The sequence below is a fragment of the Phyllobates terribilis genome, unplaced genomic scaffold (genome assembly GCF_046119375.1).
Source record: "Phyllobates terribilis strain yellow unplaced genomic scaffold, ASM4611937v1 Scaffold_2__4_contigs__length_985480577, whole genome shotgun sequence".
NCBI classification, from domain to species: Eukaryota; Metazoa; Chordata; class Amphibia; order Anura; family Dendrobatidae; genus Phyllobates; species Phyllobates terribilis.
This window is the reverse complement of record NW_027362762.1, coordinates 380814857-380842692: the sequence shown is the minus strand read 5'-3', so window position 1 is coordinate 380842692 and position 27836 is coordinate 380814857. Positions and strand designations below refer to the sequence as shown.

The 27836-nt window shown below is 45.8% G+C and overlaps 1 protein-coding gene across 2 annotated transcripts in view; it reads left to right on the top strand.

The window, feature by feature from the left end:
- The window catches only part of NMS (neuromedin S), a 115247-nt gene that overhangs the window by 55621 nt on the left and 31790 nt on the right, over positions 1-27836 (top strand). For both annotated transcript variants that reach the window (XM_073670503.1, XM_073670502.1), the window contains one exon: positions 27297-27356. In XM_073670503.1, the coding sequence (XP_073526604.1) occupies positions 27297-27356 (60 nt within the window). The remainder of the gene's footprint in view (positions 1-27296; positions 27357-27836) is intronic.

The window sequence follows — 27836 nt, the reverse complement described above, 5'->3', positions numbered from 1 at the left end:
CCGGGTGTCAGCTGATTGTCACAGCTGACACCCGGTACTATGTGCAGGGAGTGGTCCTGCACCGCTCCCAGCACATTAACCCCTGCGATGCTGCGATCGAAGTCGATCGCAGCCGATCGCAGCATTGCGGGGGCAAGGGGAGGTGATCGCAGATACTCACCTCCTCTTCCGGCTTCCAGCGCTGTCTGCAAAGCCTTCCCAGGTGTTGCCATGACGACCCGATGTCGTCATGACAACATCCGGGTCACCAGACAGCAGGAAGATTGTTTGGACATGCGCAGTGCATCTCCAAACAATCTTCTCACTGTGCAGCGCTGATAGCCTGTATGACACAGGGATGGTGCTGCATTCCTGTGCCATGCAGGCGATCAGAGAAAAAAAAGTGAAAGTCCCATAGTGGGACAAAGTAATAAAGTATAAAAACTGTCAGTAAGTGAAAAAAAAAAAAAAAATTGCAAAATTATAAAAAAAAAATAAATAAAATAATCCACCAAAAATAAAAATATAATGTACCCATCAATAAATAATATTATAAAAAAAAAAAAAAAAAAACAAAGTACACATATTTGGTATCGCCGCGTCCGGCACAACCTGACCTATAAAACTGTCCCACTAGTTAACCCCTTCAGTAAACACGGTAAAAAAAAAAAAAAAAAAACGAAGCAAAAAACAATGCTTTATCAGCATACCGCCAAATAAAAAATGGAATAACACGCGATCAAAAAGACGAATATAAATAAAAATGGTACCGCTGAAAACATCATCTTGTCCCGCAAAAAACAAGCTGACATACAGCTCCATCAGCCGAAAAATAAAAAAGTTATTGCTCTCAGAATAAAGCTATGCTAAAAAATATTTTTTTCTATAAAATTGCTTTTATTATGTAAAAGTGCAAAACATAGAAAAACGATATAAATGTGGTACCGCTGTAAACGTACTGACCTGAAGAATAAAGCTGCCTTATCAATTTTACCACACGCGGAACAGAATAAAAAAAAAAAAAACAATTCCTGAATTGTTGGTTTTTGTTTATTCTGCCTCCCAAAAATCGGAATAGAAAGCGATCAAAAAATGTCACGTGCCTGAAAATGGCACCAATAACAACGTCAACTCATCCCGCAAAAAACGAGCCGTCACATGACTGTCTGCCAAAATCTGGAAAAATTATAGCTCTCAAAATATGGCGATGCAAAAACTAGATTTTACAAAAAATGCGTCTTTTTGTGTGTGACAGCTGTCACTCATAAAAACCCCATATGATTCTGGTATTGCTGTAATCACACCGACCCGAAGAATAAAGTCGTCTAATCACTTATACCGCACGAGGAACGGCGTCAAAAATAAACTCTTGGGTTAGGATTGGGCTAGGGTTAGGGCTGGGTTTGGGGTTAGGGTTGTGCTAGGGTTAGGGTTGTGCTAGGGTTAGGGTTGTGCTACAGTTAGGGTTGTGCTACGGTTAGGGTTGTGCTACGGTTAGGGTTGTGCTACGGTTAGGGTTGTGCTACGGTTAGGGCTGGGGTTGGGGTTAGGGTTGTGATGGGGTTGGGATTTTTTTCAAAAGTAAGAAAAAAGATGACGATATGGCGACTAGTGTTGAGCGCAAGTGCTCGCTACTTGAGTTTGCATCGGGTGCTCTGGTATGCATTGAGTATCGTGGGTATTTGAGTGACATGCTCGAGTCTCTGCCCCATATGCTTCGCGGCCAAAAAAACTTTACGGGGATTGCCTGCCATGCACGAGCGATCCCTGCATGTTTTTTTTTTGGGTGTCTAATAACCGTGAAACATGCGGAGCAGGGACTCGAGCATGTCACTCGAGCACACGCTGTACATGGTGCATACCTGAGTACCCGATGCAAACTCAAGTAGCGAGCACTTGCGCTCAAGACTAATGACAACTTATTCAATATGATGACCTAATGTAAACAAATTCTGTGTCGTACCTCTGGGTTCAAAATGTTCACTATACACCTTAATAAAATCCTTGAGGGGTATAGTTTCCAAAATGGGGTCACTTGTGGGGGAGCTCCACTGTTTAGGCACATCACGGGCTCTCCAAATGCGACATGGTGTCCGCTAACAAATTGAATGGAAAATCGGCTCAAATAGTTAGCAGATGCCATGTTGCGTTTGGAGAGCTACTGCGTGCACAAACATTGGAGCTCCCCCACAAGTGGCCCCATTTTGGAAACTAGACCCCCCAAGGCACCTATCTAGATGAATAGTGAGCACTTGGAACCCCCAGGTGCTTCACAAATTGATTTGTAAAAATGAAAAAGTGAAAAAAAAACACTTTTTCATATTTATGAATCAATTTGTGAAACACCTGGGGGTTCCAAGTGCTCATTATGCATCTAGATAGGTGCCTTTGGGGTCTAGTTTCCAAAATGAGGTCACTTGTGGGGGAGCTCCAATGTTTGGGCACACAGGGACTCTCCAAATGCAACATGGTATCTGCTAACAAACTGTCGGCTCAAATTGTTAGCGGACATCATGTTGGGTTTGGAGAGCCCCTGTGTGCCCAAACATTGGAGCTCCCCCACAAGTGACCCCATTTTGGAAACTAGACCCCCCAAGGCACCTATCTAGATTCATAGTGAGCACTTGGAACCCCCAGGTGTTTCACAAATTGATTCATAAATATGAAAAAGTGTTTTTTTTTCACTTTTTCATTTTTACGAATCAATTTGTGAAGCACTTGGGGGTTCCAAGTGCTTACTATGCATCTAGATAGGTGCCTTGGGGGGTCTAGTTTCCAAAATGGGGTCACTTGTGGGGGAGCTCCAATGTTTGGGCACACAGGGGCTCTCCAAACGCAACATGATGTCCACTAACAATTTGAGCCGACAATTTGTTAGCGGATACCATGTTGCATTTGGAGAGTCCCTGTGTGCCCAAACATTGGAGCTCCCCCACAAGTGACCCCATTTTGGAAACTAGACCCCCCAAGGCACCTATCTAGATGCATAGTGAGCACTTGGAACCCCCAGGTGTTTCACAAATTGATTCAAAAATATGAAAAGTGTTTTTTTTTCACTTTTTCATTTTTATGAATCAATTTGTGAAGCACCTGGGGGTTCCAAGTGCTCACTATGCATCTAGATAGGTGCCTTGGGGTGTCTAGTTTCCAAAATGGGGTCACTTGTGGGGGAGCTCCAAAGTTTGGGCACACAGGGGCTCACCAAACGCGACATGGTGTCCGCTAGCAAATTGAATGGAAAATCGGCTCAAATTGTTAGCGTACGCCATGTTGCGTTTGGAGAGCTACTGCGTGCACAAACTTTGGAGCTCCCCCACAAGTGACCCCATTTTGGAAACTAGACACCCAAAGGCACCTATCTAGATGCATAGTGAGCACTTGGAACCCCCAGGTGCTTCACAAATTGATTCGTAAAAATGAAAAAGTGAAAAAAAAACACTTTTTCATATTTATGAATCAATTTGTGAAACACCTGGGGGTTCCAAGTGCTCACTATGCATCTAGATAGGTGCCTTGGGGGGTCTAGTTTCCAAAATGGGGTCACTTGTGGGGGAGCTCCAATGTTTGGGCACACAGGGACTCTCCAAATGCAACATGGTATCCGCTAACAAATTGTCGGCTCAAATTGTTAGCGGACATCATGTTGCGTTTGGAGAGCCCCTGTGTGCCCAAACATTGGAGCTCCCCCACAAGTGACCCCATTTTGGAAGCTAGACCCCCCAAGGCACCTATCTAGATGCATAGTAAGCACTTGGAACCCCCAGGTGCTTCACAAATTGATTCGTAAAAATGAAAAAGTGAAAAAAAAACACTTTTTCATATTTATGAATCAATTTGTGAAACACCTGGGGGTTCCAAGTGTTCACTATGAATCTAGATAGGTGCCTTGGGGGGGTCTAGTTTCCAAAATGGGGTCACTTGTGGGGGAGCTCCAATGTTTGGGCACACAGGGGCTCTCCAAACCCAACATGATGTCCGCTAACAATTTGAGCCGACAATTTGTTAGCAGATACCATGTTGCATTTGGAGAGTCCCTGTGTGCCCAAACATTGGAGCTCCCCCACATGTGACCTCATTTTGGAAACTAGACCCCCAAAGGCACCTATCTAGATGCATAGTGAGCACTTGGAACCCCCAGGTGTTTCACAAATTGATTCATAAATATGAAAAAGTGTTTTTTTTTTCACTTTTTCATTTTTACGAATCAATTTGTGAAGCACCTGGGGGTTCCAAGTGCTCACTATGCATCTAGATAGGTGCCTTGGGGGGTCTAGTTTCCAAAATGGGGTCACTTGTGGGGGAGCTCCAATGTTTGTGCACGCAGTAGCTCTCCAAACGCAACATGGTGTCCGCTAACAATTTGAGCCGATTTTCCATTAAATTTGTTAGCGGATACCATGTTGCATTTGGAGAGTCCCTGTGTGCCCAAACATTGGAGCTCTCCCACAAGTGACCCCATTTTGGAAACTAGACCCCCCAAGGCACCTATCTAGATGCATAGTGAGCACTTGGAACCCCCAGGTGCTTCACAAATTGATTCATAAAAATGAAAAAGTGTTTTTTACAATCAAAAAGTCAAATGGCGCTCCTTCCCTTCCGAGCCCTGCCGTGCGCCCAAACAGTGTTTTTTCCCCACATATTGGGTATCTGTGTGCCCAGGGGAAATTGCACAACAAATTTTGGGGTCCATTTTTTCTTGTTACCTCTGTGAAAATAAAAAAAATTGCGTCTAAAGTAACATTTTTGTGAAAAAAGTTAAATGTTCATTTTTTTCTTCCACATTCAAAAAATTCCTGTGAAGCACCAGAAGAGTTAATAAAGTTCTTGAATGTGGTTTTGAGCACCTTGAGGGGTGCAGTTTTTAGAATGGTGTCACTTTTGGGTATTTTCTGTCATAAAGACCTCTCAAAGTGACTTCAAATGTGATGTGGTCCCTAAAAAATGGTTTTGTAAATTTTGTTGGAAAAATGAGAAATCGCTGGTCAACTTTTAACCCTTATAGCTCCCTAACAAAAAAAAAATTTGGTTCCAAAATTGTGCTGATGTAAAGTAGACATGTGGGAAATGTTATTTATTAACTCTTTTGTGTGACATATCTCTCTGATTTAAGGGCATAAAAATTCAAATTTTGAAAATTGCAAAATTTTCAAAATTTTAGCCAAATTTCTGTTTTTTTTTACAAATAAACGCAAGTGATATCGAAGAAATTTTACCACAATCATGAAGTACAATATGTCACGAAAAAACAATCTCAGAATCAGGGGGATCCGTTGAAGTGTTCCAGAGTAATTACCTCATAAAGTGACAGTGGTCAGAATTGTAAAAATTGGCCTGGTCATTAACGTGCAAACCACCCTCGAGGCTTAAGGGGTTAATGAGAAAAAAAATGAACTTTTTAGAATTTACCAAATGGCTGCAATGAAACAAAGAGTAAAAAATTTAAAGGGGTCTGAATACTTTCTGTACCCACTGTAAGCTGAATAGTAATAGGAACTCTCTCACCCAATTTATGGCTCTGGATTCAGTAAAGACCAGTCTGTCCTGGCCATTCCATTCAGGAGGTTGAAAAATATGAGGTGTGCTGCTCCCAAGAGAGTTCTTATTACTATTCAGCTTATGTATGCTGGTTTCTCTTCTTCTACCCTTATACAGGTTATGATTGTTGTATTGTCTTAGGTTACACTGTGATTCGACATGTCAGGTAAATATACTGCCAGGGGGAACTTGCCCTGAGAGTGTGCCAGTATCAGGAAGTTGTCTCTTGAATTTTTCTGTTTTTTTTTTTTGTCATATGTTCTGTATGTTTGCACTGTCCGTTGCACTTTAGTCCCATTGGATTGTTCTATGCATTTAGTATTTTTAATATATTTATTAAAAGTTATATTTTATTATATTTACCACATTTAGCTTCTATAAATTTTGACATGTGGTAATATAATTTATACCAAAAATAGTGATTAATCTGGTTAGTCATATTGGACTGCTATTATTTTGAACACTACTATAATTGCAGGTACAATAACTAGCTTTTTCCGAGGTGACAGGTTCCCTTTAGAGGGATTTACCGGGTTTGTCACGAAAGCTTGCAGTCACTTTACGTGACTGCAGACCCGTGAATCGTTACAGCGCATGCTGTCAGAATTCTCCAACACAGTGAGCAGGCGGTCATATGGTCGCAACTATGCAATACGCATACTCCCAGCCAAATTCCGAATACACATGCACAGTGTTATGTTCTGCAACTAAGAACTAAGGAATAGAAGGGAAAAGCTGTCGCTGCACTGAGACTCTGCTTAAACCCTACACTGGGGTGGGTGCCCTATTCCTTGTGAATAGCCCCACCGACTATCCTGCACTTAACTCAAACGAAGACCTGAAGGAAGGGGAAAGGGTGTCCCTAAAAGATCTAAGGACTGGGAGCAAAAACAGGAGACCTCCTAACAGAAAAGTTAGTTGCAGAAACGTAGATTAAAGGGAACAAAACTAGTGGAACAAGAAGTCCCAGGATAACAATTGCCCTAAGCACAAAGAACTAACAAGGCAACTTAGCCAGAGCACAAGCGTAACAACACTGATGTCCAGCTAGAAATGGGAGACAGGTGTTGAGTAATAAAGAGTGAGGAGATCACGTGACCAAGACACCTAGCACCAGAGGAAAAGACTAGAAGCCAGCCAACCACAAAAAGATGGCCGAAAAATAAAACAACATAGATTCTAACAGAACCTCCCCTTTTACGAGGATCCTCCGGATCCTCTAGGCCGAGCCTTACCAGGAAATCTCCTGTGAAAAGCATTAATTAGCCTTGGGACCGAGACGTCCTCGGTAGTGATGAGCGAGCATGCTCGCCACTGCTCGGTACTCGCCCGAGCATCTCAGTACTCGAGATGCTCGGAGCTCGCCGAGTACTTTCGAGATGCTCGGGTGGGAGCTCGGGTCCCCGTCCTGCATGTGTGGCGCTATTTAGAGCACCAATCATGCAGGGATTGTCTGACACTCACTGTAATGTCACAGCCATGGTGGTTGTGGCATTACAGTGATTGCCCAAATCGATGGGAACAGTGCTCACAGTGTGTTAAAATAAAGGATTTATTATTAAAAAAATAATACTGTTTTTGTCGCCTTAAAAAATTGTCAGCGGAAGTGTCTGCGGCATGGCAAGCTGGATGGCAGCGTTCTCTCAATATCTGAAGAACTTCGCGGACCCTCTGCCAATGAGACTCAAGATCCGAAGAATAAATCAAAATATCATCCAGATAAACAATAACACTCCTACCGATCAAGGGTCTCAGAATGTCATTGATGAAATTTTTAAAAAATGCAGTAGCGTTAGTAAGCCCAAAAGGCATCACCAAACACTCAAAATGACCTTCCGGGGTGTTAAAAACTGCCTTCCATTCGTCTCCGTCCTTCACCCGCAGCAAATTATATGCCCCATAAAGGTCAATCTTAGAAAACCATTTAGCTCCGGTCAATTGGTTAAACAAATCCGGAATAAGTAGGAACGGGTAAGGATTGCGCACAGTGATTTTATTAATCTCCCGAAAATACAGACATGGCCTAAGACCCCCATCCTTCTTTTTGACAAAAAAGAACCCAATCTCTATGAGGTGGTAAAGCTTTCGACTCCAGCTCCGAAAAAAACCTCCAAAAATCCTGAGGGGGTTCAGGTAACTCCCCCTTCTCAACAGCCGCAATGTGAACATTACAACACTTACCATAACACCCCTGACCCCAGGATCTTATGGAACCAGACGACCAGTCCAGCAAAGGATTATGCACTTTTAACCAGGGCAACCCCAGGACGACCGGGGAAGGCAATTTAGCAAGTACAAATAAGTCAATCTGCTCCTGATGTTCCATATTCATAGTAAGCGGAAACCCAGTGACCTTTCGAAGAATGCTCCCATGCTCCAGGGGAGTATTATCAATCGCCACCACAGGAAAAGGAGACGACAAAGGTTCAGAATGGAACTAATACTTTTCAAGAAATTGTTGATCAATCAAATTAAGTGCAGAACCACAATCCACCATTACCTGAAACTCAATCGAACGACCCTGACAGGTGGTATTACCAGGAAAAAACACCCCAGCAGAACGTAAAAACGCAATGCGAACGGGAGTGTTATATCTACTGACCATTTTTTTTCTTTCCTTAAGCGAACCTCGCATTGCTTTAAAAAAATTATCAGCCTTACCACAATACAAGCAAAGTCCCTCAGAGAACCTCCTGTCACTCTCCTTGGAACAGGATGACATTGCCCCCACCTGCATAGGTTCCCCAGTGTCGGCAGGATTATCGTGAGAAACAGAATCCAGCAATACAGGAAACTTCTCCTCATTCTGTCTGGCCCTCAACCTTCTATCCACACGGATAGCTAACTGCATGGCAACTTGCAAAGTATCAGGTGCAGGGAATGCAATGAGCAAATCTTTAACCCTTTCTCTCAAGCCTGCCAGAAACTGAAACTTGAGTGCAGGGTCGTTCCACCTGACCTCTGCAGACCATCGTCTGAACAGGGTGCAATAACTCTCAGCATCAAGAGAACCCTGTTTGAGACGACTGAGCTCTGCCTCAGCTGATGTAACCCGATCAGGATCATCATACAGCAAACCCATGTCATCAAAAAATGCCTCCACAGATCTCAGACAATGATCATCAGGAGACAAGGAAAATGCCCAGATTTGAGGTTCTTTTCGCAATAGAGACATAATAATCCCAACACGCTGTAGTTCACTCCCAGAAGATCTAGGTCTGAGCCGAAAGTACAACAAACAAGCGTTTTTAAATGAAAAAAAAATCTTGTCGTTTCCCCGAGAAACAGTCAGGTAATCCTACCTTAGGTTCTTCATAGCGTTCTGCAGGGTATTTATTCACGTACTGCTGAAGACCGGCAACCTCCAGAGTCAACCCTTTCAAGCGTTGAGCAAGCTCCTGGATGGTACTCATACTGAAGAAAAACCCAGGAAGTGGGAAAAAAAATAAAAACTTTTTTTTTTTTTTTTTTAAAGCATGGCTGGACATACTGTTATGTTCTGCAACTAAGAAATAAAAGGGAAATGCTGTCCCTGCACTGAGACTCTGCTTAAACCCTACGCTGGGGTGGGTGCCCTACTCCTTTTGAATAGCCCCACCGACGATCCTGCACTTAACTCAAACGAAGACCCAAAGGAAGGTGAAAGGGTGTCCCTAAAAGATCTAAGGACTAGGAGCAAAAACAGGAGACCTCCTAGCAGAAATGTTAGTTGCAGAAACGTAGATTAAAGGGAACAAAACTGGTGGAACAAGAAGTCCCAGGAAAACAATTCTCCTAAGCACAAAGAACTAACAAGGCAACTTAGCCAGAGCACAAGCGTAACAACACTGATGTCCAGCAAGAAATGGGAGACAGGTGCTGAGTAATAAAGAGTGAGGAGATCATGTGACCAAGAACTTAGCACCAGAGGAAAAGACTAGAAGTCAGCAAACCACAAAAGATAGCCGAAAAGTAAAACAACATAGATTCTAACACACAGCCTCATTCAATACAAGTGAATTGAGTGAGGCTGCATATGTGTAGTTGGAATGTGGCCAGAAGTATGCATATCACATATTTGCGGTTACATGACCAGCTGGTCTCGCCGCTAGCACTGTATAATCCTGAGAGCGCATGCTATGTGCAATGTGAGTATTTACAAGTCTGCAGTCACATAGGGTAACTGCATACTTTTGTCCAAAACCAGGGCAACCCCTTAAAATCCCACACCTTCCAAAGGTAATAAGAAAATTTTACAGTCCACACAGTTGCAGAGTAAAACTGAAAACAGGAAATGTCAGCTTACTACAGTCATGGCCAAAAGTGTTGGCACCCTTGAAATTGTTCCAGAAAATTATTGCATTACACGTTTTGTTATACACACATACATACATTTATTTCTATTGTGTGCATTGGAACAACACAAAAAAAGAGAGAAAAAAAGGAAAATTGGACATAATTTCACACAAAATCCCAAAAATGGGCCAGACAAAATTGTTGTCACCTTTCCAAAGTTGTGGGTAAACAACTTTGTTTCAAGCATGAGATGCTCGTTCAAACTCACCTGTGGCAAGTAACAGGTGTGGGAAATATGAAAATCTCACCTAAAACCAGATAAAAAGGAGAGAAGTTGACTCAATCTTTACATTGTGTGCCTGTGTGCAACACTAAGCATGTAGAACAGAAAGAGGAGAAGAGAACTGTCTGAGAACTTGAGAACCCAAATTTTTGAACAATACCAACAACCTTAAGGTTACAAGTCCATCTCCAGAGATCTTGATGTTCCTTTGTCCACAGTGCTCAACATAATCAAGAAGTTTAAAACCCATGGCACTGTAGCTAATCTCCCTGGACATGGACGTCAGAGAAAAATTGATCAAAGGTTGCAATGCAGGATAAGCAGCCACAATCAAATTCCAAAGAAATTCAAGCTGTCCTGCAGGCTCAGGGTGCATCAGTGCGAGCTATCTGTCGACATTTGAATGAAATGAAACGCTATGTTATGAGACCCAGAAGGACCCCACTGCTGACACAGATGTAAAAAAGCTAGACTGCACTTTACCAAAATTTATGTGAGTCAAAAATCAAGTCAAAATCAAGTCAAAATCTATTTAGGAAAGCGTCTTGTCAACAGATGAGACCAAGATGGAGTTTTATGGTAAACCACATCATTCTACTGTTTACTGAAAATGGAAGGAGGCCTACAAAGGAAAGAACACGGTACCTACAGTCAAATATGATGAAGGTTCAAAGATGTTTTGGAGTTGTTTTGCTGCTTCTGGCACAGGGTGCCTTCACTATGTGTAAGGCATCATGAAATCTGAAGGTTAACAAAGGATTTTGCGGCCCCAATGTATTGCCCAGTGTGAGAAAGCTGGGTTTGCGTCCTAGGTCATGGGTTTTCCAGCAGCACAATGATCCCAAACATTTTTCAAGGAGCGCCCTGAAATGGATGGAAACAAAGCACTAGAGAGTTCTGAGGTTCTAAAGTGACCAGAAATGAGTCTGGATCTAAATCCCACTGAACACCTGTGGAGAGATCTTAAAATTGCTGTTTGAAGAAGGCGCCTTCAAATATGAGAGACCTGGAGTAGTCTGCAAAAGAAGAGTGGTCCAAAATTCCAGTTGAGAGGTGTAAGAAGCTTGTCGATGGTTATAGGAAGTGATTGATTGCAGTTATTTACTCCAAATGGTGTGCAACCAAGTATTAAGCTAATAGTGCCAACAATTTTGTCCAGCACAATTTTGGGGATTTGTGTGAAATTATATCCAATTTGCCTTTTTTTTCTGTTTTTTTTTTTGTGTCGTTCCAATACACACAAAGGAAATAAAAATGTGTATAACAAAACATTAATTTTCTGGGAGAAATACTTCATTTTCTGGAACAATTTCAAGGGTGCCAACACTTTTGGCCATGACTGTGTGTTGTGATGACAAAGGGAATATTGCAGGATTTATAGCGCATGCGCAGTGAAGCTGGTGATCACACAGCCACACTGCGCATGCGCGGGGAATAGAGCGTCATAGCGCATGGGCTGTGAAGCTGCGAACTACACAGCTTCACTGCGCACATGCGGGGATAGTGCATGCGCAGTGAAGCTGGTGATCACACAGCCTCACTGCGCAAACACAGGACCAGCGGCCCGACATGTACAAATGCGCATGTGCCCCAAAATAACAGCGCTTGCCGGGAGCAATATTCAAATACATGGGTGGCGCCAGCAGTGACTGAATGCTGCGCCCACCCATGACTGAATGTGAGAATCACACCCATATGACTGAAAACGAGCAGGTATGATAAAGTATATCAAAGGTTATAAAATTATTATAATACCAACAATTTTAATAAAAAAAGCTTGTTAGTGATGCGCGTTCCATCACTAACAACGCTATGAGGGCAGTGTAGATAGTAGCTAGGATGTGACAGGTTCCCTTTAAACAAGAATACTCTTTTAAAGCCTTAGTGACAGAGACAATTTTGAGCTTAATAACAAAGCTCAATTTTTCAATTCACACCAGTGTCACTTTATGTGGTAATAACTCTGGAATGCTCTATATATCCCGGTGATTCTGAGACTGTTTTTTCATGACACATTGTACTTTACGTTAGTGTTAAATTTAAGTAGATACGTTTTTTTTGTGTGAAATTACCTGAAATTTGATGAAAGTTTCCAAAGATTAGCGATTTTCAAACTTTGAATGCTTGTATCCCTAAACCATAGTCATACCACACAAAATAGTTAATAAATAACATTCCTATGTCTACGTTATGTCAGCATAATTTTTCATATGTCCTTTTATTTCATTAAGATGTTAAAAGGGTTAAAATTTAATTTTTTTCAAGAAATTTTACAAATACAATTTTTTATGGACCTATTCAGTTTTGAAGGGAATGTAAGGGGCCCATTTATTGGAAAACCCACAGAAGTGATGCCATTTAAAAACTGCACCCCTCAAATTATTCTAAACTGCTTTTAGGAAACTTGCTAACCCTTCAGGTGCTTCATAGGAATTAAGGCAAAATGGATTGAAAAAATCAAAAATTACATTTTTTTCATAGAAATATTGCTTAACTGCAAATTTTTCATCTTCACAAAAAAATAATAGGAGAAAATGGATCTTAAAATGTATTGCACAATTTCTCCTGTAATTGGCAATATTTTAAATATGGTCAAAAACTGCTGTTTGGGCGCACAACAGGGCTCAGAAGGGAAGAAGCGCTAATAGTAAATAGAAAACGGACCCCATAATTCCCAAGTTTGGAAACTAGATTCTTCAAGGAATTCATCTAGGGCTGTGTTGAGCATTTTAAGCCCATATGTGCGTCACAGAACTTTGTGGATGTAAATAAGAAATGTATTTTTTTTTCCGCTAAAATGTTTTAGCCACAAATTTGTAATTTTCACAATGAAAAATAGGAGAAAACGGATCCCATAATTTGTTTCTCAATTTCTCACGAATGGAATGATACCCCATATGTGGCCAAAAAGTGCTGTTTGGGCGCTTGGCGGGGCTTGGAAAGGAATAGGCACTTTCTGAATTTTGGAGCATAAATTTGTCAGGAATAGATTGTGAATGCTATGTCGCATTTATAAAGCCCCTGACATGCGAAAACAGCAGAAACCCCCCAAAAAGTGACCCCATTTTGGAAACTAGGCCCCTCAAGAAAATCATGTAGGAGTGTATTGAGCATTGTTTACATGAAAGTTAAACAAAACTTTATAACATTTAGATGTGAAAACAAAAAATTACATTTTTACCACTAAAATACTGTTTTAGCACCAAATTTATAATTTACACTAGGGTAGGGGTGGTTTAAGAGTAGCAAGGACCCCGGGCAGTTTAGAAGGCGCGGGCCCCCCACCCCACACACACACATCTGTAGCACCCTGAGGATTCGGCTGCTACAGGGGAATTGCACCTCACTCCAGAGGTGTGGTATTCCACTCCCGGGTAAGGATGGAGTGTGGAACTGAGCTCAGTAGGCTGCATGCACTACATACATCCCATTTCCGGGGGACAGAACTACGGTACTCCCACCAGTATATGTGCAGGTACGACAGCGTCTGTCCCTGGCTGGAGTGGGAGGGGGGTGGAACATCCCAGTAGTGTAGGGGCAGATAGGGGGAGTAGTCTGGGTAAAGCTAGGAGCTCATTGGGTGCTAGTCACCTGGGCTCACACATAGAGGGAGTATATATGGTGGGCACCATCTTAGGACAGGGTCTTTTTAGCCTGAGGAGCAGAGCAGAAGAGTTCAGCCAGGAGGGCTGACAGGGAGCTGTGGCTCCGGCTGGGCCCAGCTCCAGAGCTAAGCCTGCAGAGGAGAGAGGAGAAAGAAGGACCCAGAGAGAAAGACAGAGGGAACCCCAAGAACCCAGAAACAGACCAGAAAGGGTGAAGGGTTGGCGGACACGGGTACCGGAACCCGAACTGGTGGAGGCCACTTATCCTCAGCCAGGAACCGGAGGTCGTGGTCAAGATTTGCCACGACCCTCACCAAATCCACCAGAAAGGCACACCAAGTATAGGGTCAGGGAGCCCAGAGGAGGCTTGACCACTAAGAGACCCGAGGGAGCTGGCCAAAGGTGGATCCCTGGTGGGAACGGCCAGAGACAGAGAGAGAGAAGGGAGCTCAGGACCACGCTTCAGAACTGCCTGGGGGTTAGCCAAGTCCAGGACCTGGTGGACGCAGCACGGCTCGGGTGGTCACTCAAGGCCAGAGTGACTGAGAGAACACCCGTGAGTAAAAACCCTGAAACTGCATCTCCTGACTCTGACTCTTCTTACTGCACCGTCACAACCCCCATCATCTTCACCTGCTGCCCTGAGGCCATACCCCTCCCGTTGGGGGTTATAACATCATCGCTGCACCCATACCACCGGCCTCAGCGGACTGTTCTGCAGCGGCGGCTGCAAAGCCGCACTCAACGGGTGGCGTAGTCGACATCCAAGTTAACATCTACTGCCATAGACTGCCACTTAGTTTGACACCCTGGGCACGGACCGGGTCACCGCCACAAGGACTACTACCCCTATCCAGATCCGGCTCCGGGTATCCCCTGAACATGGCCCAGGGGGTGCGTCAACTTTGGCGTAGTCAGCAGGATCACGTGCCCGCAACCATCGGGTACTGCGTGCCTGAAGAAAAGTTCGCATTTACCTCAAAAAGAAGTCTCCCGCCGGTTCCGGAGGGTCCCCGCCATCGGACGCCATCTCGGATCGGTTCCCGCCATTTGCCCGTCATCTGCAGTCTTTTCCCGCCATCTGCAGTGTTTCCCTCCACTGGGAAGCGGTTCCCGCCATCTGAGAAGATTTCCCGCCCTGGCAGAGCGGACGCCATTATGGGCGTGCCAGAGGGTGGTAAGAGACGACCTCCCATCGTGGGCCAGGACCAAGAATGGCGCCAAAAACGAAGACCGCCCCCACCAGCAGAGACTGCAATGATTGAGATGTCCATCAGCGTGGGGGGTCTGCCCCTGGAACTGACAATCACCAAGTTGCCCGAGGACCGCCCTCAATGGTGGCGGAGACAGAACAAAAGAGAGAAGATGGGAGCAGCTTGGAGAAGTCTAGAGGAGCCGTACCCGGAGATGGAGGGAGAGGCAGGCAGCACCGACCCTGTGGTCAGGAGCCTGATGCAAGCCACCACCCCACAAGACCTGGTGGAGATCCTGGCACAGCTCCCCCGAGACCGGGAGCGTGCACAGACCGCGCTGGAGGGCCTCGCACGGAGGATGGCCCAGGTGCAGCGAGAAACGCTGACGGAATGGAGCAGGGAGATGGCCCAGCAGGCTGGAACCCGCCAGCGGAGCACACCACCCGCAACGAGGAGCACGCCTGCCCCTGAAGAGGATGCAGAAGGGACGGAGGCCGGAGACGACGCCGCAGAGGGAGCTGAAGAGACGGAGGCAAGTAAAGGGGACGTTACTACCCCGAGCCCAGCCACCGTAAGCCTACCCCCGCTCCCCGTCGCAGAGCCCGAAGTCCCACTGATCGTGCCCGTTGCCGCACCGCTACCGCTCCAGACTAGGCCCCAAGCAGGAGCCGCGACCACGCCCCCTGTGACGTTACGCGTCTCAACCCTGAGCGCGGCCAAGCAGGAGACGCCACCGGCCTGGTTCGCAAGGCCGAGTGCCCCCGGGCGCCGTCGTCTTCACGGTGCCCTTTACCTTCAGGGTACCCCAAGCCTGGTCGCAAGGCCTAGTGATCCCGGGCGCCGCTGCCACCACAGCGCCCTCAACTTCCACTGTGCCGCACCTGGGTGAAGACTTGCTTGCCCAACACACTTGCCCAGATGGGCAGCCCTTTGCGTGGCCACCGGAGCACCACCATCCCCGACTCCGGAAAGAAAGACCCCTGGATGAGCCCCTAATCCCGGTTCCGGCGCCCGTCAAGATGACCCCGCTCTCGTTAGAGGAGGCGCAGTTTGAGTGGGACCCCGCAGGAGGAGACCTCATCGGGTTCACTCAAGAGACCCGGGCGGCTGCAGCGGAGCGTGCGGAGTGCTGCCGCCAGCAGTTGGAAGTCTTTGACCGAGAACGGAGAGAGAGACGGGTCCGCGAGGAGCGGCTGCAAGTAAAGAGTGCAGAACAAAAGAGCCGGACCCGAAGGAACCCCCGTGCAGCCCACGGTCCCCGTGCCACCGGGACTGTAATCAAATTCCAACTGCAGCACGGTTGGGGCTTCATCAGAGATCATCACACCCCCGGCGACGTCTTCGTGACCAGAAGAGATGTCGAGTCCCACCTACCGGAGGGACACAGAGGTCGTGATCTTTACCTGGGTGATGAGGTCACCTTCACCCGGCACCAATGTGCCAAAGGACCCTATGCCCTTCATGTACACCGACTGACAGAGAAAGAGCTGAGGTGTCAGGAGGAGCAAGAGGACCCGGACGGGTCTGAAGAATACAGGGAGGAAGCATCAGGAGGACGTCGCCACTGATGTACAGTAGGAGCACTGTAAATAGTTACCCGTGAAGGTACAATAACTGTTACCATTATAGTCCCCGTTGGGACCAGTGAACTGTTCCAGTGTGTCCCATCTCCCCACAGGCTGAGGACTGTGAGCAGCCATCCCTTTTTCCCCACTGGCCGAGGACTGAGAGCGGCCATATCCTCTTGTATATAGTTGCGCTTCCTACAGTGCCCCCTACCGGTTTTATAGGAAACTGTTTTTCTACCAGAGACTGTGGCACTTACCTGGTCACAATTCGCACAAGTGGCCAGAGGTCAAAAATGTTTTTTATGAAAAGTTTTATTATGATGAAAGAGTTAATATTATTTTATGATGTGTCCGTAACATTTTAAAAGAGAAGTACCTCCCATAAAGGGATGATTGAAGGTTACTGTTTATATATTTTATATGTAGTGCACTTTAAAAAGCTTGTATGTTTTATGTTTTTGCTCTTTTACAGCCCGAGGACGTGCTGTGATTTACCAGGGGGGAATGTAGCACCCTGAGGATTCGGCTGCTACAGGGGTATTGCACCTCACTCCAGAGGTGTGGTATTCCACTCCCGGGTAAGGATGGAGTGTGGAACTGAGCTCAGTAGGCTGCATGCACTACATACATCCCATTTCCGGGGGACAGAACTACGGTACTCCCACCAGTATATGTGCAGGTACGACAGCGTCTGTCCCTGGCTGGAGTGGGAGGGGGGTGGAACATCCCAGTAGTGTAGGGGCAGATAGGGGGAGTAGTCTGGGTAAAGCTAGGAGCTCATTGGGTGCTAGTCACCTGGGCTCACACATAGAGGGAGTATATATGGTGGGCACCATCTTAGGACAGGGTCTTTTTAGCCTGAGGAGCAGAGCAGAAGAGTTCAGCCAGGAGGGCTGACAGGGAGCTGTGGCTCCGGCTGGGCCCAGCTCCAGAGCTAAGCCTGCAGAGGAGAGAGGAGAAAGAAGGACCCAGAGAGAAAGACAGAGGGAACCCCAAGAACCCAGAAACAGACCAGAAAGGGTGAAGGGTTGGCGGACACGGGTACCGGAACCCGAACTGGTGGAGGCCACTTATCCTCAGCCAGGAACCGGAGGTCGTGGTCAAGATTTGCCACGACCCTCACCAAATCCACCAGAAAGGCACACCAAGTATAGAGTCAGGGAGCCCAGAGGAGGCTTGACCACTAAGAGACCCGAGGGAGCCGGCCAAAGGTGGATCCCTGGTGGGAACGGCCAGAGACAGAGAGAGAGAAGGGAGCTCAGGACCACGCTTCAGAACTGCCTGGGGGTTAGCCAAGTCCAGGACCTGGTGGACGCAGCACGGCTCGGGTGGTCACTCAAGGCCAGAGTGACTGAGAGAACACCCGTGAGTAAAAACCCTGAAACTGCATCTCCTGACTCTGACTCTTCTTACTGCACCGTCACAACCCCCATCATCTTCACCTGCTGCCCTGAGGCCATACCCCTCCCGTTGGGGGTTATAACATCATCGCTGCACCCATACCACCGGCCTCAGCGGACTGTTCTGCAGCAGCGGCTGCAAAGCCGCACTCAACGGGTGGCGTAGTCGACATCCAAGTTAACATCTACTGCCATAGACTGCCACTTAGTTTGACACCCTGGGCACGGACCGGGTCACCGCCACAAGGACTACTACCCCTATCCAGATCCGGCTCCGGGTATCCCCTGAACATGGCCCAGGGGGTGCGTCACATCTGATGTATCACGTGACATGTCACATGATCCCCTGTGATAGATCATGTGATAGTTCACGTGAAATTAATTTGGCACAATATTAATTATAATAATTTTTTTTAGGCTGTGTGCCCACTACGCGTTTTTTAAGCATTTCCGCAGCGGCAATTCAGCTGCAGAAACGCTTAAAAAACGCTTGGTAGAAGGTCTGCCATGTTCCCCAATGATAATCCGCATGTGCTGTGCACATGCTGCGGAAATTTCCGCTGTGGATTATCATTGCGGAAAAATCCGCAGCACTAACAATGACTTGCATTGGAACGCATGTAATCCGCATCACTGCATCTGTACATGCAGAATCCATGCGTTTCAATGTGCGGATGGTACCCTGGTTTGGAGAAGAGGAGACTCTCCTCCGGACCCGGGTACCATAGAACCTGTAAAAAAAAGAATAAAATAAAAAATAAATATTATACTTACCTTCTGATGGCCCCCGGTGTCTTTATCCGATACGTCCTGGCTTGCCGGCAGCTCGCGATGGTCTGAAAAGGACATCAGAAGGTAAGTATATATTTATTTTTTACCATTCTTTTACGGTCACACTATATAAATCCATGCCGGTGCATGGATTTATATAGTGTGACCAAGTTGTCAAACACTTTCCAAGTGATGCTAAAATCGCTTGGAAAGCGCTTGTCAACCCGCATGCGGAAATGCATGTGAAGAACGCTTCACATCCGCATATCCCTGGCAGAAAAAACGCATGTACAATCCGCATGTACAATCCGCATGTACAATATGCATGCGTTTTTTTCTGCCAGGGAGATGCAGAAACGCTCAAAAAAAATCCGGAGTGTTTCTGCATTGTGGGCACATAGCCTTACATTAATTGTATGACTCAATATTGAGCACACGTAGCCATCTATACACAGCAGGAGGTCACACGTAGCCATCTATACACAGCAGGAGGCCGCACGTAGCCATCTATACACGGCGGGAGGCCGCACGAAGCCATCTATACACAGCAGGAGGCCACATGTAGCCATCTATACACGGCAGGAGGCCGCACGTAGCCATCTATACACGGCAGGGAGGCCGCACGGAGCCATCTATACACAGCAGGGAGCCACACGGAGCCATCTATACACAGCAGGGAGCCGCACTGAGCCATCTATACACAGCAGGGAGCCGCACGGTGCCATCTATACACAGCGGGAGGCTGCACTGAGCCATCTATACACAGCGGGAGGCCGCACGGTGCCATCTATACACGGCGGGAGGCCGCACGGTGCCATCTATACACAGCAGGAAGCTGCTTGGTGCCATCTATACACAGCGGGAGGCCGCACGGCGCCCCCCCAGAGACAGCGGGAGGCCGCACGTAGCCATCTATACACAGCAGGGAGCCTCACGGTGCCATCTATACACAGCGGGAGGCCGCACGTAGCCATCTATACACAGCGGGAGGCCACACGTAGCCATCTATACACAGCAGGAGGCCGCACGGAGCCATCTATACACAGCAGGGAGCCTCACAGTGCCATCTATACACAGCGGGAGGCCGCACGTAGCCATCTATACACAGCAGGGAGCCTCACGGTGCCATCTATACACAGCGGGAGGCCGCACGTAGCCATCTATGCACAGCAGGAGGCCGCACGGAGCCATCTATACACAGCAAGAGGCCGCACGGAGCCATCTATACACAGCAGGAGGCCGCACGTAGCCATCTATACACAGCAGGAGGCCGTACGGAGCCATCTAGACACAGTGGGAGGCCGCACTGTGCCATCTATACACAGCAGGGAGCCCGCACGGAGCCATCTAGACACAGCGGGAGGCCGCACTGTGCCATCTATACACAGCAGTAGGCCGCACGCAAACATATAAAGACATATATATACACGCATAAACACATTTGAAACACAAAAATACATATAAACAGACATCACACAATGATATCTGCTGCACACACATACATACACATACACACACACACTCTCACACATACACACTCTCTCACACACACACACACACTCACCATCCCCCGGCTCGGCTCCAGTCCTCCTGGCTCCTGCTCCTCTCCGGTGGTAAGTAGCAGTGCAGGCCGGGCGCGCACTGCGTGACGTCACAGTTAGGAGACACGGCCGCGCACAGGGTCGTGTCTCCTAGCAGTGATGCGGCCGGGCCAGCACACAGGGAAGTTAACTGCTGCAGTGCTGGCCCGGCCGAAGAAGAAGCAGCGGCCGTGCACCGGGGGCCCCCCCCTGCCACTGTCTGCCGGTATGTGCCGTGGGGCCACACATATAATGAGGGAAATCCGGCCATAGCCCCCCCCGGAGCCCCGGGCCCCCTGGAGACCCGAGGCCCCGGGCGGTAGCCCCCCGGAGCCCCGGGCCCTCATTATAATCCGCCTATGCACTAGGGGTAACAGGAGAAAATGAACCCCATAATTTCTTATTCAATTTCTCCCAAACACAGTGGTAACCCATTGTGGTCCAAAACTAATGTGTGGGCACATGGCAAAACTTAAAAAGGAAAGAGCACTATTTCATTTTTGAATCGCAAATTTGGACCTTGTGTTGTATTTACAGAGCCGTTGAGGTGCCATTGGTAAACTAAACTCCAAAAGTACTTCATCTGTTGGTGTGGTGAGCATTTTTAACCCATAAACTACATCACAGAATTTTATAAGATTGGGCCGTGAAAATGAAATACAGTTTCTCTGTCAAAATTTAAATTTTTAAATTTTAATTTTAGCCTTAAAGGGGTATTCCCATCTCCAAGATCCGATCCCAATATGTAGTAGGTGTAATAATAATAATATTAGCAAATATATCTCCAATTAGAAATGTAGTATAGTATTTTTGATTCGCCATCTCTCTTTCCTCATGTGCAGGCATTGCAGGACCTTAGGAATCCATGGTTACATCCACTGATAAAGTGACAGTTAGTTAGCTAGCTGCTAGTGGTCGTAAACATGGATACCTAAGGTCCTGCAATGCCTGCACATGAGGTAAGAGACATAGCGAGTCAAAAATACTATACTACATTTGTAATTGGAGGTATTTGCTAATATTACTATTATTGCACCTACTACATATTGGGGTAGGATCTTGGAGATGGGAATACCCCTTTAAAGTTTTAATTTGCACAAGGGGTAATAGGAGAAAATGAACAGGACAATTTGTTATGCAATTTTTACCGAAGGTGGCAGTATCCATATGTGGTTGTACACTACTGTTTGCGCACATGGCAGGGATCGGATGGGAATGAGCGGTATTTGGCTTTTAGAATGCAGATTCCATTTGTATAGATAGTGGGCTCCAGTAGTCAAGCCCCTGAGGTACCAGAACAGCAGAAACCCCCACAAGTGACCTTATATTTGAAACTTCACTGCTTAAGGAATTCATGTAGGGGTGTAGTGAGTAATTTGAACCCACAGGCGTCTCACAGAATTTTATAACATTGAGAATTGGAAATATATAGTGGTCAAAATGTAATGTTTTTATTAGCTGCAAATTTGGCACTTACACAGTTAATAAGTGAAACTGGACTCCACAATTTATTGCTCAATTTCCCCCGAAAGCGGTGATGTACCATATGTCCTCAGAAACTACTGTTAGGCCACACATAATGGCTAATTGGCTTTTGGAGCATAACATTTGCTGGAATAGTTTGCAGGTGACATTTGCGGAGCACTTAAGGTGCCAGAACAGTAGAACAACTGCAGAAGTGAGCCCATTGTAGGAATTACACATCTCAATGAATTCATCTACGACTGCAGTAACATCCATGCCAGGCTTTTTTTCTGGAGAATTGCAAATCTTCCAGTTTAGCGCCCATACAGTGTAGTGCCCACATATATTGTAGCACCCCCATATATTGCGCCCAGCTTGTGCTTCTGGAGACATGCACCTCGAAAATGGCTAATTGGGCTCACCCCACTACAATAATGCCAAACATGCGGCCGCTTACTGTGGTTTAGGCACAGTGGGACTCAAAAGTGAAAGTCATTTTGATTTGGGAGCGCAGATTTCACTAGATTTTATTTGAGGGGACGGGAGCCATGTTGCTTTTCCAAAGTCTTTGTTCTACCAGTAATGTGGGAACCCCCTATATTTTCAGTGACAGATGATGGACCTAAGTGGGGGTTGGTTTTATGTGGGATATGTTAGGGTTTTTATTGGTAACATTTTGGGGTACACAACATTTTTTGATCGCTTCCACAATAAGGCTGGATCACATTATTGTGTTCCACGCTGAGCACTTACGTCGGAGTTTCCGTGTAAATATCACATGAATGCGATTCAGATAAAATCCCTGACAGAATCACTCACCATAATGAGGCAGATGGAGACATTTTTGACTCCGTTTGGCATCTGCTCCGGTGGTTTCCATCTTTTTAGGCATGCACTCATCTGTAGTTGTTCACACTTGTGCGCTAAAAAGACGCCTAAAATGATGGGACACTCCCGGAACACAGACCAGTCCAAAGTGACTCCATTTGCCTCATTATAGTGAGTGGTTCCATTGGGGATTTTGTCTGAATCACGTTTTTAGGAATTTACACAGAAATCCCGACATAAGCGCTCTGCGGAGAGCGCAGGATAAATGTGAGCCGAGCCTTATTCCAATTTTTGCAAGGTATAATGATCAGATAGACAGTACAAGAATAGTTCTTATTTTTACACAGTTTTTCATGCGGTCTAAGTGATAAGACGGCTTTATTCTTCGGGTCAGTGCGATTATAACTATGCCATATTTATATATTTTTTTATGTCTAGCTACTATCACATGCTAAAAATATATATATTTTTTTATAAAAAATCATTTTTTTTGTCACCATATTCTGAGAGCTGTAACTATTTTTTTTTTTGCCGAATGCGCCATATTAGGGTTTATTTTTTGGCGGGACGATTTTGGGGTTTTCATTTGCACCATTTTTTTTTTTTTACATAAGACTTTTTGATTGCTTTTTATTCCATTTTTTGTTTTTTACATATTTTATTTTACTTTTTTTTTTACTTTTTCACTTGAATATGTTTTATTTTGTCCATTGATCTCATACACTGCAATACTCGTGTACTGCAGTGCATGAGACCTGTCAGTTTTTCACTGACATAGCCTGTTAGACCCTGCTTATAGCTGGATCTAACAGGCCACCATACCCTGAGATCTTCAGATGACCTCGGTGTGTGATAACAACTGTCGGCCCCCACGATTACCATCGTGGGAGTCAATAGTGTTAAAAAGGGTGTTTTAACCCCTTTTAAGCACGTAGATGCCACTGTTGCAATTGACAGTGACGTTTAAGAGGTTAATCGGTTTCAAAACCAGTCAGAGCCAATGCCGCAGAGTGACAGGTGTCTCCCGCAAGATTTTCGCCTGATGGGGGGGCGCTATACACTTAATCTTTAGCACCGCCGCTGAAGATTAAAGCCTTTTAATGACCGTTGTATTAATGCATATCGGTGGTCATTAAGGGATTAAACAAAACTAAAAATAATCCAGTTTACTGTTATTTTTCAAATAAACAAATAATATATTGTTCTGCCTCTCATAAGATTTCAGTATTATTAGACATCAGGTATTATAGGGCTGAAATTTCAATTAGATCATTATCAGTAATTTATTACAAGTATTTAGGACATCAGCTAGTTACGCACAAGTCAATAACTGTGTCACAAAGTGAATCGATATACCCAACATGACTGCTTGAAGACATACTGAATGGATTTACAAGTTAGTAACAGCATATTTAATATAAACAGTATTAACAAGCAGATGTATAGTATTGTCAATGTGTAATTATACAGCTGTGTAATTCACCTTAAGTAATGGGGCATTATCTTTTTTTGTTTATGCATCCTAATTAGACATATCTGATATATTGCTGTATGTGGCTGCAAAATATCATATATCTCCCATACGACACTTTACAGTGAAAAGATCAAAAATTAATAATGAATAATGCAAGCAGTAAATTACAGATTAGTGTCCCTGGTGGTAGCTTGCCTGTAACACCCTTAAAAGGCTGGCCACTCCTTTTTTATTGATGGCCTATTCTAAGAATAGACCATCAATATCTGATCAGTGGGGGTGCGACTCTTTGCAACCCCGCTGATCAATTATTACAGGCAGCAGTCAAAAGTTTTCGGATGATGACGGAACGCAGCAGCTCAGTCATAAACAAAAGTGACCACGGCCAGGTACTGAAGATCCATCCCACTGCCCGCAGCGAGGTACTGCAGATCCATCCCACTGCCCGCAGCGAGGTACTGCAGATCCATCCCACTGCCCGCGGCCAGGTACTGCAGATCCATCCCACTGTCCGCGGCCAGGTACTGCAGATCCAACCACTGGTACTGCAGATCCATCCCATGGCCTGCGGCCAGGTACTGCAGATCCATTCCGTTGGCCGCGGCCAGGTACTGGAGATCCATCCCTTGGGCCGTGGCCAGGTACTGCAGATCCATCCTGTTGGCCACTGCCAGGTACTGCAGATCCATCCCACTGCCTGTGGCCAGGTACTGCAGACCCATCTCATGGCCCACGGCCAGGTACTGCAGACCCATCCCATGGCCCACGGCCAGGTACTGCAGACCCATCCCGTGGCCCGCGGCCTGGTACTGCAGATCCATCCCACTGCCCACAGCCAGGTAGTGTAGATCCATCCCACTGCCCACGGCCAGGTACTGCAGATCCATCCCATTGGCCACTGCCAGGTACTGCAGATCCATCCCCTTGGCCATGGCCAGGTACTGGAGATCCATCCCATGGGCCGTGGCCAGGTACTGGAGATCCATCCCCTGGCCCGCAGCAAGGTACTGTAGATCCATTCTGTTGGCCGTGGCCAGGTACTGAAGATCCATCCCGTTTTCACTTGAATAACTGCCATTATAGAAATAACAAAGCTGCTGTGTTCTGGTAGCATCTCAGAACTTCCAGCCGGCGTTAGTAACAGCTGATCAGCGTGGGGTGGAAGGTGTCATACCCCACCGAAAAGTATTGGCCAACCCCTTTAAAGAAAGAGAATATTTTGAAAGCAGGTTAGTATAATGTTACAGGGCTTTCACACAGCAATGGGCTATTCTTGGGAAGCAACACGTGAGAACTGCGGTTGACAGTGATGGGAGCACTGCTTTGTTTTTTTCTTTAGGAGATTGTGTCCAGTACTCATGAAGTTTCTGCGTCTTTACTGGAATGAAGGACGCTGCGGCTGTCATAATTTGAGGATTATGTGCAGTGGCATAACTTGAAGTTTTGGGCCCCAATACAAAATTTCCAACAAATTTCCAACAGAGCACTCAGATTAAGGGCTCTGTCACACGTCCTTATATTTCCGGTATCGGAAAAAACAGTACCAGAGATATCCATGTCCGTGTGTCTGTGTGCACCCGCCCGTGTGCCGCACCAGGAGCACACGTACCGGCGCCTGGCAATCAGCGGTACATTTGCGCTGTTCCCAAGTGTCGGGTGCTGAACGCTGCCCTCTGCTGGCTCTGCAATCAGCATCTGCAGGGATTAATGGTGAGGGTAGTATTCTGCTCCCAGAGTCTCCATCTGTAAAAATAAGAATAAAATAAAAAAATCCATATACTCACCTGTCCTAAGTGTCCCCCACTGTAATCCATGCAACCGCTCACACCAAGGAGCCAAGGAGAATGACTCGCTCCAGCGAGCGGCCCCAGAGCTGTGTTCAGTGAGTGACACGACACAATTCGCTGAGTGCAGCTCCGGGGATGCTCGCTGCAGAAGCCATTCGACCCGGCTACTCAGCGAGAGCGGTCGCATGAATTACAGCGGGGGGACATTTAGGACAGATGAGTATATGGATTTTTTAAATTTTATTCTTATTTTTATAGGTGGAGACACCGGGAGCAGACTACTACTCTCATTATCTCCTGCTGGTGCTGTACCGCTGATTCCCAAGCGCCGGTATGTGTCACACGGATGGAATCCATGTGCGGTACGTGTTTACACGGACCCATTGACTTGAATGGGTCCGTGTGATCCGTGCTGCCGGCCAAAAACGGACATGTCTATGTGCGGATCACACAGAAACACGGTCCGTGGAAACACACTGACATGTGCGCAGACCTATTCATTTGAATGGGACTACGTGTGTCAGTGTCTCCAGTACGTGTGGAATCTGTCACCACACGTACCGGACACACTGACATGTGAAAGAGCACTAATCGTGTAACCCTTTGGGCCCCTTATGCTGTAGGGCTCGGGTGGGGCTGCAATCTCTGCCACCAATAACATTATACCGTAATATATTATAGGGACAATATGAATGCCATCATCATCACTGTGGATCTAACTTTTATTAGGACACTAGTACCACTGTTAGTCCACGCTCACACAGTATTTTATATCCGTATATCTGAGCCAAAATCAGTAGTGGAGCAATCAGAGAAAAAGTATGATAGAAACGTGCACCAATTCTACATTTTGACCCACTCCACAAATACTGATGTGAAATACTGACAAAAATACTGCTGTGTGAACATGGCCTTATAGTGATGGAACATGAACTTTAGAGGTAGAGCAGCAAATTAGTAAACATTAGATGTGGAAAAGTCATAAAAAATAATCATTAAAATGAGTTACCCTGGGCAATAGTATTCATAGTAAGTGTATTGAAAAGCAAAATACACAGGGATTGTAGTAGTATTTGTAATACCAGTATATACTAATATAAAATATACCAACCATGAGAAAGGTATTTAACATTTCTGGTGAATTACATGCTTGCAAATTTCTGATACATTTAGAGCAATTTTATCCTAATTTTATGTAATAAATCTGCGCCAGTGGAGTACTCAGGTGCACTTTCCTGTGTTTGAGTCCTGGTGTTTGCTAATTCTAATATGCATCTTCTCTTATATGGTATAAAGAGTAAAACCACCAAATACTGTGCTGTTCCAGCTGAGAACTTTGCCATGAGCTGAAACCAGCTGATCAGTGGGGTGTTGAGAGTTGGACCCTCACCAATCTTATATTGATGAACTATGATAAGGATAAGTCATCAATCTGTAAGTTGAGGACAACCCCTTTAATTCTTCCCCCAATATTTTAACCCTATTAGCATTCTTTGTTTTGACAAAAAAACGTTATATTGATCATCTATGTTAACAATATAATGCATTTTTCAGATCTCAAATTTTGTCATGGACCTTTGTAGCTCCATTTACAACAGAATGAAAGTTAATGAGGTAAGGACAATGTGTGATTTGTTTGTCAGTGTAACCAGTCATGAAACAATATGGAGACACAACAGAAATTATTCAACCAGGCAAATGGTGGCTTTGGCAAGTTGTAATAGAAAGGAAAATAATCTTACCCATTTTAAAGAACATGATGTATGTAATGCACGCAGGTGGTGTACATGGTTCGTGGACTCACTGTGCCATGGGCCCGAACTTACTTAGGAGGGGTGTAGCTAAGCGGCTACCTGGTTTTCTTCCTGATTGTGGAGTCAGGCTTGAGCTGCAGGTAGCCGCCAAGTACCACTCGTAGGCAGTCCCCAGTACTGCAGCTGCTGACCCCAAGGGTCAACTCGCAGACTAGGACTGGGCTCAGAGTCACTGTCAAGAGAAGGTTCAGATGCGGTTTCAGGGTTCAGGTACCATCAGATGAGATTTCAAGGTTAATGAACCGCCGGTGCGGCTTCAGGGTTCAGGTACCGCTGGTGC